The sequence below is a fragment of the Tursiops truncatus genome, chromosome 19, assembly GCF_011762595.2.
Source record: "Tursiops truncatus isolate mTurTru1 chromosome 19, mTurTru1.mat.Y, whole genome shotgun sequence".
Lineage (NCBI taxonomy): Eukaryota > Metazoa > Chordata > Mammalia > Artiodactyla > Delphinidae > Tursiops > Tursiops truncatus.
This window is the reverse complement of record NC_047052.1, coordinates 51,475,239-51,489,112: the sequence shown is the minus strand read 5'-3', so window position 1 is coordinate 51,489,112 and position 13,874 is coordinate 51,475,239. Positions and strand designations below refer to the sequence as shown.

General features: G+C 50.8%; 1 protein-coding gene across 4 annotated transcripts; it reads right to left on the bottom strand.

Annotated features, from left to right (window-relative positions):
* Positions 1-5,909: 5,909 nt before the first annotated feature.
* Positions 5,910-13,831, bottom strand: RCN3 (reticulocalbin 3). 4 transcript variants are annotated; one of them, XM_033844246.2, is made up of 7 exons: positions 13,461-13,831; positions 12,800-13,047; positions 10,751-10,953; positions 9,249-9,421; positions 8,455-8,515; positions 6,703-6,902; positions 5,910-6,454 (listed from the first exon to the last, which is right to left on the bottom strand). In XM_033844246.2, the coding sequence occupies exons 2-7, from the start codon at positions 13,039-13,041 to the stop codon at positions 6,347-6,349; spliced, it is 987 nt and encodes a 328-aa protein (XP_033700137.1). In that variant the 5' UTR covers positions 13,042-13,047; positions 13,461-13,831; the 3' UTR covers positions 5,910-6,346. The 4 variants fall into 4 exon arrangements, with proteins under 4 accessions (XP_033700137.1, XP_073652257.1, XP_033700136.2 ...); XM_073796156.1 differs by lacking the exon at positions 13,461-13,831 and having other exon boundaries at positions 12,800-13,225; XM_033844245.2 differs by lacking the exon at positions 13,461-13,831 and having other exon boundaries at positions 6,703-6,884.
* Between the last annotated feature and the right edge of the window lie 43 nt (positions 13,832-13,874).

Genomic DNA, 13,874 nt, shown 5'->3' with positions numbered 1-13,874 from the left:
AGATTGGAAATTCTGGATTTCCACAAGGAGCCTAAATGCCACTCTTTAGTTCACAGGCCCTTTGAGACACTCTTTGCGGGGAGGGGTGGGGTGTGAGTCAAGGTCCTCACTCTAAGCCATAGGTTTCCTTTAAGATTTCAAAGGTAACAAGGAGAGGAAGCAAGAGTCAGACCACAGCTGAAGCTGTGGCAGGAGAAGAGAGGGATGGGAAGTGGAGACAAATTTTGTGTTTTCTCAACAGAGGTTCCTTAGACACTGGTCTAGAGTTTAGAGCAAAGGGGCTTCCCTGGTGGCGCAGTGGTTAGGAATCCGCCTGCCAATGCAGGGGACACGGGTTCGAGCCCTGGTCCGGGAAGATCCCACATGCCGCGGAGCAACTAAGCCTGCGTGCCACAACTACTAAAGCCCACATGCCTAGAACCCGTGCTCCTCAACAAGAAAAGCCATCGCAATGAGAAGCCTGCGCACCGCAACGAAGAGTAGCCCCCGCTCGCTGCAACTAGAGAAAGCCCATGCGCAGCAACAAAGACCCAGCGCAGCCAAAAGTAAATAAATAAATATTTAAAAATAGATGATGTTCAGAGCAAGAAATGGGCGTGGTGGGGCTTGGTGGGGTGTGCCCACTGGTGGCTCCAGCCTCAACCAGCCACAAACAGTACTTTAGGACAACTGTGATTACTTGTTGAGATTTTTAAATTGGGGAGACTTTTCTGGAAAGCGAAAACTATATAGACAGGGAGCAAATCCTTGGTGTCCAGGGGTGGGGGAGGGATTGACTACAAGGAGGGTTAACAAGAGTTTGAGGAGGGGGGATGGATCTGTTCTAATCTTAACTGTGGTGATGGTTGTATGAAGATGATTTGTCAAAATTCACCAAAGAGAGTGGACTTTATATGAATTAAAATTTAAAAATGCAGAAAAGGGGCGGGCATTTTGTGTGAGTAGATTTCCATTTCTCTTAAAAAAATCAGCTTTGGGATCCCAAGAAAATTAAAAACATGTTCATGCAAAAACTTCTACATGAATGATCCTGGCAGCACTAATGGTGTAGAAACAACCCATCAACCCAGTTGATGTCCATCAACTGATGAGTGGATAAACAAAATGTGCTAGACATACAATGGAATATTATTCAGCCATAAAAAGGAATGGAATTCTGATCCACGCTAAAACGTGGGCCTTGAAAACATCATGCTAAGTAAAAAGCCAGATGAGGGGCTTCCCTGGTGGCGCAGCGGTTGAGAGTCCCCCTGCCGATGCAGGGGACATGGGTTCGTGCCCTGGTCTGGGAGGATCCCACATGCCGCGGAGCGGCTGGGCCCATGAGCCATGGCCGCTGGGCCTGCGCGTCCGGAGCCTGTGCTCCGCAACGGGAGAGGCCACAGCAGTGAGAGGCCCGCGTAGCGCAATATAAAAAAAAAAAAAAAAAAAAAAAAAAATTCACTGCAATAACAAAGAGATGTCCTTGGCAGTTTGGCAGTGTCTACCGAATTCATAAATTCCATTTCTAGGAATTTATCTGCAGTTAAATTCATGGAAAATTACGGATGTGCTAGTGCCTTCTGTGCAGCATCCTTTGGAAGAGAAAAGACTAGAAACAACTTAAATGTTGTTCAGTAGAGAACTGGTTAAATAATTTATCCAGAAGAATATCACTCAGCTGTAAGACTGGGGAAGCCCATAAATAATTTTTAAAATTGGAGGATTCTGGTTCGTGCCCCGGTCCAGGAAGATCCCACGTGCCGCGAAGCGGCTGCGCCCGTGAGCCATGGCCGCTGTGCCTGTGCGTCCGGAGCCTGTGCTCCGCAACGGGAGAGGCCACAACAGTGAGAGGCCCGCGTACCGCAAAAAAAAAAAAAAGCATTAAGAGAAACAAGAAAGGTTATTATCTGCTATCATTTCCATTAGAAGTAAAACAAGTTGTGCATTTTTTGCTTAATTCTGTGTAAATTCTCCCTGAGAAAAACACTGGCTGCCAGAAGAGGCGACCTTAGTGGAAGGAAGGCTTTGGTTTTAGTATCATCATATGTATTTAGAATTTTGTATCCTACGAGTATATTGCCAAAATTTAAAATGTGCAAAAGATTTAAAAAAAAAACAACAAACCTGGGGAGAGACACTAAGAGTGACCAGGTGCTGAGCAGCTATTTATAATAAGTTTCTCCATAAAAATAATTTGTTGCTATGTATGAGTATTATTTTGATTAAAAAAAAATGTTTTCAAACATGCAGCCCTCAGAGAGCTACAAATTTGCCCTACTCCTTCCTAAACCAATTCTTCACAGTTCGCCACTAGGGGGCAGTATGTCATCATGTTTATAATTAAAAGCTTTGAGTCACACTTGGATTAAAATTCCAACCCTCCCACAGATAACAATTATAAACTCTGGATAAAACAAAACAGTTACTGTCAAGGTCTTATCCCAAGTTAAATTAGTCTCTTGACATATTTTAGCAATGCTTCTTGTTAATGTATGATTCATTTTCTGGGTTTTTTCCTGTTTATTGTGGTCTCCAGGAGGAATGGACTTTCCAATTAATTTGCAGGGCTTTAGATACCTGTTTGGTTATACTGGAGACAAAAGCAGGTCCAGTGTCACTTGGAAGGGTGTAAGACAATCTAATCCGGGAATAATATCCTTAAGGAGAGCTTTCACCACTGCAGAGGCTTTTTCTGTCCAGGTGGGATATGCTTCCACCCATTCTGAACGTGTCCACAAACACCAGCAGGTATCTGAAATTTCCTGCAGCTTGAAGCATTTGAGTTAAGTCTATTTGCTGATCTTCGGTAGGGCAGGTTCCTTTGTGTTGAGTCCCCCTCACTCCTTTTCTTGCTGTACGACAGATGTTCCCTTGGGTTTTTATTACCATAAAGTGACAACTGTCTGACTTTTCCCACCCTAGTGTAGCAGCACAAATGCTTGCACCTAGAGGATTTCATCATTCTTCCCTGTTTCTCCACAGAATAACCACAGAGCCATTCAAAGGCAACCATAAAACCATAAATAGCGAGGAAGCATCTCTAACCATTAAAAGGATGCCTGTTGGCCTTGGCCTCCACCAACCAGGCTGAATTCTGGGATGGGCCTCTCAGTGATTTTTAGGAACCAAGTGGAACCTTTCTCTTCTCCCTGGGAATGTCCCACTTCTGGACAAGAACAGACAGGTGTTTGTGTGTGTGTGTGTCTGTGTTCCTTTCCCTCATTTGACATCAATCTGTAAATGAAAAAATGGTACCAAAACAAAATGAAATGAAAAACCCCTAACAACAAACAAAAACCTAAATAAATCCTCAAGTTTGGTCACGGGATTTTACATATCACAAGAGCCATCAACTCAACCCTCACGCAACGCGACTCCTTGGAGAGCTGTTGGATCCAGACCAACAACACAGGAGACTGCAGGCAACGGAATTAACACCACAGCAAGGGTGACGTTACATGGGGCACAGGGTCCCAAGATAACCCTCCCTAGCCCTCTCGTGGAGATCTTAACAGGTACTGTGGCCACACATTGTTACCATGAAATATCATCTTCCTCTCAGTCATGGATTAATAGCTGTAATCAGATCACCTACCCAAAATACACCCCAGAGGACTTTCTTTAGGGATAGTAGAAACATTCCCCAATTTTTTTTTTTTTTTTTTGCGGTACGCGGGCCTCTCACTGCTGTGGCCTCTCCCGTTGCAGAGCACAGGCTCCGGACGCGCAGGCTCAGCGGCCATGGCTCACGGGCCCAGCCGCTCCGCGGCATGTGGGATCTTCCCGGACTGGGGCACGAACCCGTGTCCCCTGCATCGGCAGGGGGACTCTCAACCACTGCGCCACCAGGGAAGCCCCATTCCCCAATTTTTAAAGACAGAAATACAAGACAAACAAAACACAAACAGTGCACACAAACGCCAGCATCCAAAGAAACAAACGATCCCGTTCACAAATCGGGAAAAAGTCCAGCTGTTATTGCCTCTCTCCAACAGGGTACCCCCGCTCAAATACAAAACAAACGGGCTTATTCCGGAGGAAAAAGCCCCAAGTGGAGGAAAAAGTTTCCGGCTGTACACACCAGAACTACTTACCCTGCTGTATGGAGCCTGTCGGCTCCCACAGGTCAATTTCTTGCTCCCACTGCCAAGCGATGGGTCAGCTGGTGCCGCTTTGGGGAATTTTGAAGGGAAGATCCTCAGGACAAGCAGTCCCCGCAGCTGCTAGGGCCTTACCCGAAAATTCCCCAACCAGGGCTGGTTGGCCATGAGCTGCTGCAAGGCTCCTGGCAGGCTTTGCAAAAATTGGTACTACTTGCCCCACGTCAGGCCAATAAATCCAGAGATGAGTCCTTGGGGCAAAGAATAGTGACTTCATTCACAAAGCCAGCATACTGAGAAGATGGTGCACCAGCATCTCAAAGAACCATCTTCCCCGAGTTAGAATTCAGGCTCCTTTTATACTAAAAGGGGAGAGAGAAAGTCCTGGTTCCGGGTCAGACTCAGGAGGTGTTAATTTCTTCCTTCCCGCAGCCATTCACAGGTGGGCCTGGTCAGGAGGTTTCCCTTGAGCTAAACAAAGGTGTTTTAGCTTAATGCTCGTCACCTGGGAGGCAGGGTTCCCCGAGATGGGTTATTATGTATGATTTAAGCTTAAAGGCAAAATCCCTTTAGTGATTAACTTGTAATAGAATACAAAAGTTCTTCCCTATTACAAAATGAGTGGACAGTAGCGAGTTCCCAGTTTTCCCTACTATTAACATCTTGCACTAGTGTGGCACTGTTATAATTGGTAAATCAGTATTGATACATCATTATTAGCTAAAGTGTATAGACATATTAGGGTTCACTCTTTTTTTTTTTTGGAAGTATAGTTGGTTTACAATGTTGTGTTAGTTTCTGGTGTACAGCAAAGTGATCCAGCTGTATATATATTCTTTTTCAGGTTCTTTTCCATTATAGATCATTGTAAGATATTGACTATAGTTCCCTGTGCTATACAGTAGGTCCTTGTTGTTTATTTTATATATAGTACTCTGTATCTGCTAATCCCAAACTCCTAATTTATCCCTCCCCCCACTTTCCCCTTTGGTAACCATAAGTTTGTTTTCTGTGTCTGTGGGTCTGTTTCTGTTTTGTAAATAAGTTCATTTGTATAATTTTTTAGATTTCACATATAAGTGAGATAATATGTTTGTCTTTGTCTTAGATCACTTAGTATGATAATCTCTGGGTCCATCCATGTCGCTGCAAATGGCATTATTTCATTCTTTTTATGACTGGGTAGTATTCCATTGTATATATGTACCTCATCTTCTTTATCCATTCATCTGTCGATGGACATTTAGGTTGTTTCCATGTCTTGGCTGTTGTAAATAGTGCTGTAATGAACATTGGGGTGCATGTATCTTTTCGAATTAGTTTTCTCCGGTTACATGCCCAGGAGTGGGATTGCTGGATCATATGGTAGTTCTATTTTTAGTTTTCTGAGGAACCTCCATACTCTTTTCCATTGGCTGCACCAATTTACATTCACACCACCTGTGTAGGAAGGTTCCCTTCTCTCCACACCCCCTCCAGCATTTATTATTTGTGGACTTTTTAATGATGGCCATTCTGACTGGTAGCATGAGGTGGTACCTCATTGTGGTTTTGATTTGCATTTCTCCAATAATTAGTGATGCTGAGCATCTTTTCATGGGCCTGTTGGCCACTGAATGTCTTCTTTGGAGAAATGTCTATTTAGGTCTTCTGCCCTCTAGTTTTATTTTGTTTCCAGGGACGACCTCAAACCCTGCCCAACCCCCAGAGCTCCCTCTTCAAATGCCTTGTCCCCTCCTTCAGCCCACAGCCCCCCAACTCCCAGCATGTTCCTCTCCCAGCCACAGCCCCCAAGGCCCCTGTTACCCCCTCAGGGAGACACACAGATGGGGCCCCAGCACTAGATTTTATTGCTTCCCTGGCAGAGAGGAGGCATCCTTTGGGCAAGTGCTGGGGGCAAGTTCGGGGCACCTGGGGGAGTGTTTCTCGTCTCTGTGGTGTGAGGCTCAGATTCGGAGCTGGGGGTTAGTGGAGGCTCTTACAGACTGAGCTTGGCGTAGGGGGCCTTGGTCTGGGCAGGGAGACTCTGCCAGTGAGAAGTGGATGGTCCCTCACTTTGGGTCTGTGAGCCCTTGGGGGGATCTGGGCGGGCTGTGATGTCTCAGGGAGAGAAGTTGACCCTGTGGGTCCCTGAGAGCCCAGGGGCAGGGGGACACTGGAGGCTGTGTCCGCATCCTTCAGGGCCGGACAGGGGGCCCTGGTCACTGGGGCCCTTCTGCGGGTCAGCCCATGGGGCGACAAGGCTGCAGCGGGCACGCTGGGGCTCAGAGCTCATCGTGGTGACGTGTCAAGTCCTCGCCATAGTTGGTGGCCTGGCTGCCCACGAACATGTTCCAGTTGTCCAGGATCTCAGCCTTGCTCAGACGCCCGTCCTGAGAGGGGGTCAGAGGTCAGCGGGATGCCATGGGGCCCTGCCTGGGAGACTCCTCCCTGGAGCCAAGTATGGCTCCCATGGTCTCCGTCCCCCTCTCCCTGGGTCTCTGTTCCTGCTTTCCTCCCTCCCCATCTCGATCTTTGTCCCTCTTTCTTTCTCCAGCCAAATAGGGACCCCGAAGTCCCAGGCCCACGTTTTGGTCATTTCTGCCCACCGGGCCAGCATCATCCCCCTGCGCCCCTGCACCTTGTCTGTGTCACTCTCGTGCAGCAAGTGGTTGGCCTCCACCAGCGGCTGGTCCTGGGCAGGGGGCAGCACCCAGTGGCCCACCTCACTCCCATCCAGCTTCCCGTCCTTGTTCAGATCGCGGAAGTCCCGGAACTGTTCCCGCTCCGTCTGCACCCAGGCTGGCTCCTCCTCCCCGGGCTCTGCCGAGTACAGATCCGCTGGGGTTGGGGGGTGAGAGGGGGCGACATCAGGGGCAGTTCCTGGGGCCTCCCAGCCTGGCCCTGACACTCCTGGAGCCCGGAACCTCGGACCACCCACTTCACTTTCCTTCACCTCAGTTTCCTCTTCTGTTAAATGGAATTGATAACAAACCCGACTTGCAGGTGATCGTTATGCTGCAGGTGAAATTGGCTTCATTGATTGGTCATGTGATTGATCGAATCATCCATCCATTTGATCAACACACGCATGAGACAGAGTGTGCGCTGTGTGGTGCAGTGCCTGGCACATAGGAGGCACCCACAGTGGGAGATCCTCTATAGCCACACTTTGAACAGCTCACCACACCCAGAACATCCCTGGAGACGCTAGGAGCCTCTCCTTTGTTGCAATTATTTGTAAATGTTTGAAAAGCTCTTCACCCCAAGGGCCCACAGATACATTTGGAAGACATTACAACCTGACAAGTCTTTTTATACCAGACACAAAGCCACCATAATGAGGACAGAATGCCTTCCTCTACTCCGGGGCCAGGCCAGGGGGCTGTCACAGGGAGGGATGGCCTCAAAGATGGAACAGGTGTGCCAGGCACACAATTACCCACTTAGCCTTCAGCCTTGCTTTTTTTTTTTTTTTAATGGTCTTACGTCTTTTTTTTTTTTTTTTTTTTGCCATGCTGTGCGTCTTGCGAGATCTTAGTTCCCCGACCAGGAACTGAACCTGTGGCCATGGCAGTGAAGGCACCGAGTCCTAACCACTGGACTGCCAGGGAAGTCCCTGGAGTTCTTTCTGACCAAAAAGAGAGAGAGAGACTTCTATCTTCTTCAGAAAAAAATAAATGATGCTTAAATTGAAATGTCTTGCCTATGGGTTTGTTCCATAAAAGCATTCTATAAAGCAATGTTTTCAAACTTTAAAGACTTCCACGTTTAATAGCCTCCCTTCAACCAAATTCTTTGTACCCCTGAGGACAGGGACAGAGGCAGAACCAATGGGGAACTGGGGGGTGTCTTGAGGGCTCCCCGACATCCTGAATAACAGGAGATGCAGGATTTGCTGTGTAAATGCAGGCTCAAGACAATTTCCCTGACATCCTATCCCAACCAAACACAGCTCCTGAGCCCTGATTTTGTAGAAACTCCACACTTTCCCAGGAACGGACCTTCCCTGTGATATTCTCTGCTCTATCCTCGACCACCAACATGCAGTAGGTGCTTGATAAATGTTTCCTGGCCCGGCACACAGTAGGTGCTTGATAAATGCTTTTGCGGTCTGGCAAACAGAAGGGACTCAATAAATGTTTCCTGAGCCTGGCACACAAAAGGTGTTTGATAAAGATTTGTTGGGCCCAAGAAATATATGTGCTCAGTAAATGTTCCTTAGGCCTGGCCCACAGTGGATACTCAGTAAATGTTGGGTGGATGGATGGACCCAGGCAGCAACCCTGCCCCACTTCAGAGAGCCTTCGCTCTAATGGCTGATATATATCAGCTGCCACCCATGCTTGGGAGAGGACAGGCCTCCTTGGGAAGAGAATCAGGTCCCACTCACCGATGTACTCGTCCACTTGCACATAGCCGTCTTTGTTCTTGTCCAGATCCTCCAGGGTTTCCTGGGGAGAAAGAGGCATCAGGGCTGAGAAAATGCAGAAACAAAGGAAAACAGTCAAACAGAACAAAATATTATTAGTTTAGTCATTAAGCATAGTCAAGGACCCTTTAGTTCCTCTTCAAGGGCTATAGATAATATTCTGAGCCATGTCCTTTGAGCTGTCTTATAGGTACTGAAACCCCACTGGGTGGAAGAAGTTAACTACACCTGGCATGGGCAGGAGGTACAGGAGAAATCTCTGGACTTTCCACTCAATTTTGCTGTGAACCTAAAATGGCTCTAGCAATTAAAGTCTAATGGAAAAAAAAAGAAAAGAGAGAAGAGAAAAAAATCCTGCCACTCTAAAATAGAGACAGAGTTGGCAAAAAAAAAAAAAAAAAAAAAAAAATATATATATATATATATATATAAAGTAATAGAAGATGGGGGGCCAGCAGGAATGGCCTCAGAGTGGACACTCCATGTCTGGGGTTGGGATTTTCCTGGGGTTCAGCCAGGATGGGGGCTATCTAAGGCACTGCTGGGGGATGTGGTTTTCTGAAGGCAGGCTGGGTGCCTGGACCCCAGATGTGAGCACAGAAAGGGGGAGGCCAGATCAGGAGAAATTAGATACTGGGGGGTTGAAGGGTGGGCACTGGAGCCCCGAAGGTAAGTGCTGGGAGGCTAGTCCTGGCATCAGAAGCCTGGGTCCCGGGAGGGAGGTGGGAAGCAGCGTTCCTCAGGCCCCCACTCACAGCAATCACGATGTCCCGCATGTGAGGGAACTCCTCAGGATGCAAAAAGGCCGTCAGCTCTTCCCGAGTGGCCATTGAGTCCCCATCCTGGTCAGCCACCCGGAAACGCCGCTCGTCCCGAGCCAGCATCTTCTTGTAGGTCTCTGCGTCCTCCACATCGTGAAATTCTTCACCTGGGGAAGGAGGGATCTTGGTGGGATGTGCTTTAAGACAAAGGGATCTGAGACTTCCCTGGTGGTCCAGTGGTTAAGACTCCACCTTCCAATGCAGGGGACTCGGGTTCAACCCCTGGTCTGGGAACTGAGGTTCCACATGAAGCAGGGTGTGGCCAAAAATTAAAAAAAAAAAAAAAAAGACAAAGGAATCTAACTCTGGGGAGTCAGGGCAGGGAGACCTCCACCGAAATAATAATAATTAATAGTAGCTACCTTGTAGTGAGAGCTTATTATGTGCTAAGCTCTTTATCTACAAAATTGCAATTAATTCTCACAAAAAGCAAGCAAAACGAGTTATTTTGTAGTAGTTGTTGTTGGGGGTTTTTTTTGGCTGCACCGAGCGGCTTGTAGGATCTTAGTTCCCCGACCAGGAATTGAACCCGCACGGTTGGCAGTGAAAGCACGAAGCCCTAACCATTGGGCCTCCAGGGAATTCCGTTTTTTCATTTATTCTTACTTTATGAAGGAGAAAGCTGACTGTCAGAGAGAGGAAATAACTTGCCCAAGGTCACGCAGCCAGGAAGGATGGACTTTGAGTTGATACTGGCCCACTGGGCCCCAAAGTCACGCTCTGGTGCAGTATACTGACTCAGCTTGCTGGACACAGAGGAGGGGAAGGACATTTTCAACAAAGGGAACAGTATGTGCAGAGTGTAGAGGTTTGAAGAGCACTGTGAGTTCGGGGAAACTGCAGAAGATCCATTTAGCTGGGGCAGAAAATGCAGAAAAACGATGGTGGATGGTTGGGTGAGACTGGGCTGAGGAGCTAAGACTCTCTCCTGGGGACCCTGGGGAGCCATGGGGGGCTGTGAGCAGGGGAAGGTCAAGGTCAGCTCTGAGTGTGGAAAGATCCCTCTGGGTGTATGCGAGGGACAGGCTGGAGGCGGAGGCTGGGTTGAGGGTCCAGGAGGGAGTGGATAAGAGCCGTGGGGGGCCGAGGACTGGGGCATGGGGTTGGAGAGGAGGGAATCCAGAGGCAGAGGAGGAATAAATGGCTTGGGGCTCTCAGGATGAGAGGTCAGAGATCAAAGGTCAGGCCGATAGGGCTTAGGAGGTAGATGTCCCTGGTCAAGGATCTGAAGTTCCCCAGTGGATGTCAGAACGAGAAACCAGAGATAAAGGGTTGGGGGTTTCAGGGTGATGGGGTTCTAGAAGTGGGTAGACCCTGGTCAAGGGTCGGAGGTCAAAGGTCATGAATCTGGTTAACGGGCTTAACGTTCTCAGGATGAAGGTGTCAAAAAGGTCCGGGTCATGGTGTGTGTGGGGAGCAGGGGTCGGTTCGCGTACCCGGCTCGTAGTGGCCGTAGGTGGCGTTGCGCAGCTCCTCCCAACCCACACGCCCGTCGCGGTCTGTGTCGTACGTGTTCCAGGCTGCGCTCACTGAGTCCCGTATGTGCCGCTGCTGCGTGTGTGCGATCCACGCGCGGAGCTCGGCCAGCGACACCCAGCCGTCCCCGTCCCCGGCGCGGTCCATGCGGTCCACGATGCGCCTGCGAGCCGGGGCGGGGCACACGTCAGTCTCGGGCCCCGCCGACCCCCGGGTCCCGCCTTCTTCCAGGAACTCGAGACACACCCCCACATAGGGCTGAAAATGTTGTCCCTGAGTCGCCAGCAAATTGGGAGGAGGCGCCTGTCAATCCCGGTTCCACGCCCTCCTCAGGGCTCTGCCCCCCCTTAATCCAGGGTCCGCTCCCAGAGGCAATAACGCCCTTTCCGAGACGCGGCGGGCCTGTGGCTGGCACTGCGGTCCACGACATGCTCGCTTGGGGAAAGGACCTATGACAATCCAGGGTCCCACTCTCCACTCTGGCCTGCACGTGCTGGGGAGGGGGGCAGGGGGCAGGGAGTCACACCGTGCCCCTCGCCCGCAGATTCCCTGTCTCAAGACTCACTCTGAACTCCGATTGCCACGGCTACAGACTCTCCAGACCTCTTGCCGTCTCAGGCCCCGCCCCCTTCCCCTGGCTCTGCCAGTCTTCAGAACCTCTAGCCCCTCTAGCCCCGGCCTCTGCTCGGCCCCCTCCCGGGCTGCGAGCGTCAATTTCAGGCCCGTATCCCTGCAGCCCCGAGGTATGCTGCGACTCGCCCCTTTTCTCTAGTCTTTCCCAGCCGTTATCAGGTTTTGCCCCAACCATCAGCCCCAACACTGCAGGCTCGGCTTCCACCCGTTCCTCCCCGTGCTCCAGCCTGATCCTGTACACCTCCATGTCACATGTTAAGCCCTTTTAGGCCCCCACCTCATGCCCCGTCTCTCGAGCCACGCCTCTCGGCTCCCAGGTCCCATCCCTCTCCCCTGGCAATGCCCCGTCATTGGTCTGTGTTCTCGCCCAAGCGCTAACACAGGCCACGTGGAGCCCTTCTTCCTGTCACCGTCCCGAAATCCCCGCAAACCAGTCCCCAGAATTGAATTTGAGATGGCCCTGCCCAGGTCGCTGATCCCTTCCTCCCGCGCTAGGCTGTCTCTGCTCTGTTTCGTAGGGGTCCGGCTACCCTGAGGTTCCAGCGGTGGTTAAGAGTTTGGGCTCTAGAGCCAGACATTTAGGTTCAAATCCTGCCACCTCTTCTTGCTGGCTGTGTGACCGTGGGCAAGTCACTTACCCTGTCTGTGCCTTAGTGTCCCCCTCTGTAAAATGGGGATAAATAACAGAACATACCTCATAATCCGTGTGGGGATTAAACGACTTAAATCTCGTAAAGCACTTTGAACAGCTCCAGGCATTGTATTATGTGTAAGTCTATCACTGCTTTTCCTCCCCCGTCCTTTCTACACCCAACCCCATCCATGCACAATATCCCAGCCAGCAGACCTGGCCACCACCGCTATCTCCACCCTGAATCTGGTGACCCTAGTCTCTTCTCTCCCACCTGGAAGACTGCAGTCACTTCCTCACTGGGCTCCCTGCTTCTTGCTCGCTATAGTCTGTGCCCTGCATGGCAAGAGGGATCCTGTTAAAGCCTAAGTCAGCTCACGTCCTCCTTCTGCTCAGAGCCATCCCACAGCCCTTATCTCACTCAGAGAAAAGCTTAAAACTTCACTGTGGCCCCAAAGGCCCTGCACAACCTGACCCCTTTGTTCTCTCTGCCACTACCTTCTACTCTCTCCCTCCACTCACTGGGTTCCAGTCACATAGGTCTCACTGTTCTTCAGACACATCAGGCACATCAGGCCCGATTCTGCTTCAGGGCCTTTGCACTTACAGTTCCCTCTGCCTGGAATGCTATTCCCCCATACACCCACGTGTCTCATATATTACCCTCTCATCGAGGCCTCCCCTGACCTCCTCCCTCTTTAAAATTACAACCCTGAATCCTCCTCCCCCTCCATCTCTCTCCTACCCCAGACGGGCTTGGCTTTCCTCTGGGGTGAGTTGGTCGAATTCCTTGGCCACTTCTCGTCCCAGAAAAGCCTCATGATCATATTGGAAGTTCCCGTGAGCGTCATCATGAGTGGCCTCGCTCAGGGGGGCCGCGTGGTGCACCCTCCCCTGGCCATGAGGGCCGGCGTCAGGGGATGGCTTTCCTTGGGCTCCGCGCCTGAGCAGCAACAGCAGCAGCAGAAGTGACGGTTGCCACATCATCAGTCCCTGAGGAGTGGTGGAGGCTAGGAGTCAGGGGTCACAGAGAACAGGACAGAGACGAGACAGGAGGATGGGGATGGGGGAGCCTAGGACAGGACAGAGAGTTGGTAGCTGGCTGCAAAGTTTTGAGCTCAAGAAGGGACAGGAAGGGGAGAAGGGAGGCGGGGTTCTCTGAGGTTAAGCCAGCTGTGGGGACCGAATCCTCTGAGGAAGTCCCAGAGGCGTACCAGGGCCGCAAGTGGGGAGGATTCAAGCGGGAGACGTGGCGCAATTCCCAAGCATAGTTCAGGGCGGGGTCGTGGCCAGAAAGAAATCATGCAGGCCCCCGGGCATCGCTTTCAGCTTGGTCCCCAATCCTCCACCCAAGTGGACCCGAACCGTCCTCGCTGGGCAGGGCAGCCGCCCCCGCCTCCCTTTACCCGGTCAGGCAGCTTCACTTCGCTCTCTAAATTCCACTCCGAGTTCTCCAAAAAGATGCCCAATTTGGCTGCTCTCCAGCCAGGCCCCGCCTCCTGCAGCGCAGAGGCCCGCCCTCCTACCAATGAACGCTCTTGAGGGCCTCATGGGGCGGGGCCGATGAGAGCTGGGCGGGCCAAGGGCGCCCCTCGCCACGTCCACAAAGGAAAGAGCAGCCCCTTGAGGTTCGCCCCGCCCCTTCCCAGGGCTGCCGGGGTGGGCAACACCGGAGTGACACGGCCGGGGGAACTACAACTCCCGGCAGGCGTCGGGGCGCCGTGCCCGACCACCTGCAGTTGTTCTAGCTCCAAAGCCTCACGGGAGGTGTAGTTTTATCTTCCCCTTTGTCCGCAAGTTTTAGGAAGGAAGGGAAGCAA

Excerpts from the sequence above, each read along its gene's own strand:
- RCN3 (XM_033844246.2), bottom strand. The coding sequence starts at position 13,041 with ATGATGTGGCAACCGTCACTTCTGCTGCTGCTGTTGCTGCTCAGGCGC. Across the intron at positions 9,422-10,750 it reads CTACGGCCACTACGAGCCGG|GTGAAGAATTTCACGATGTG; the intron begins GTACGCGAACCG and ends CTCCTTCCCCAG. Across the intron at positions 6,455-6,702 it reads ACGAGAGTGACACAGACAAG|GACGGGCGTCTGAGCAAGGC; the intron begins GTGCAGGGGCGC and ends ACCCCCTCTCAG.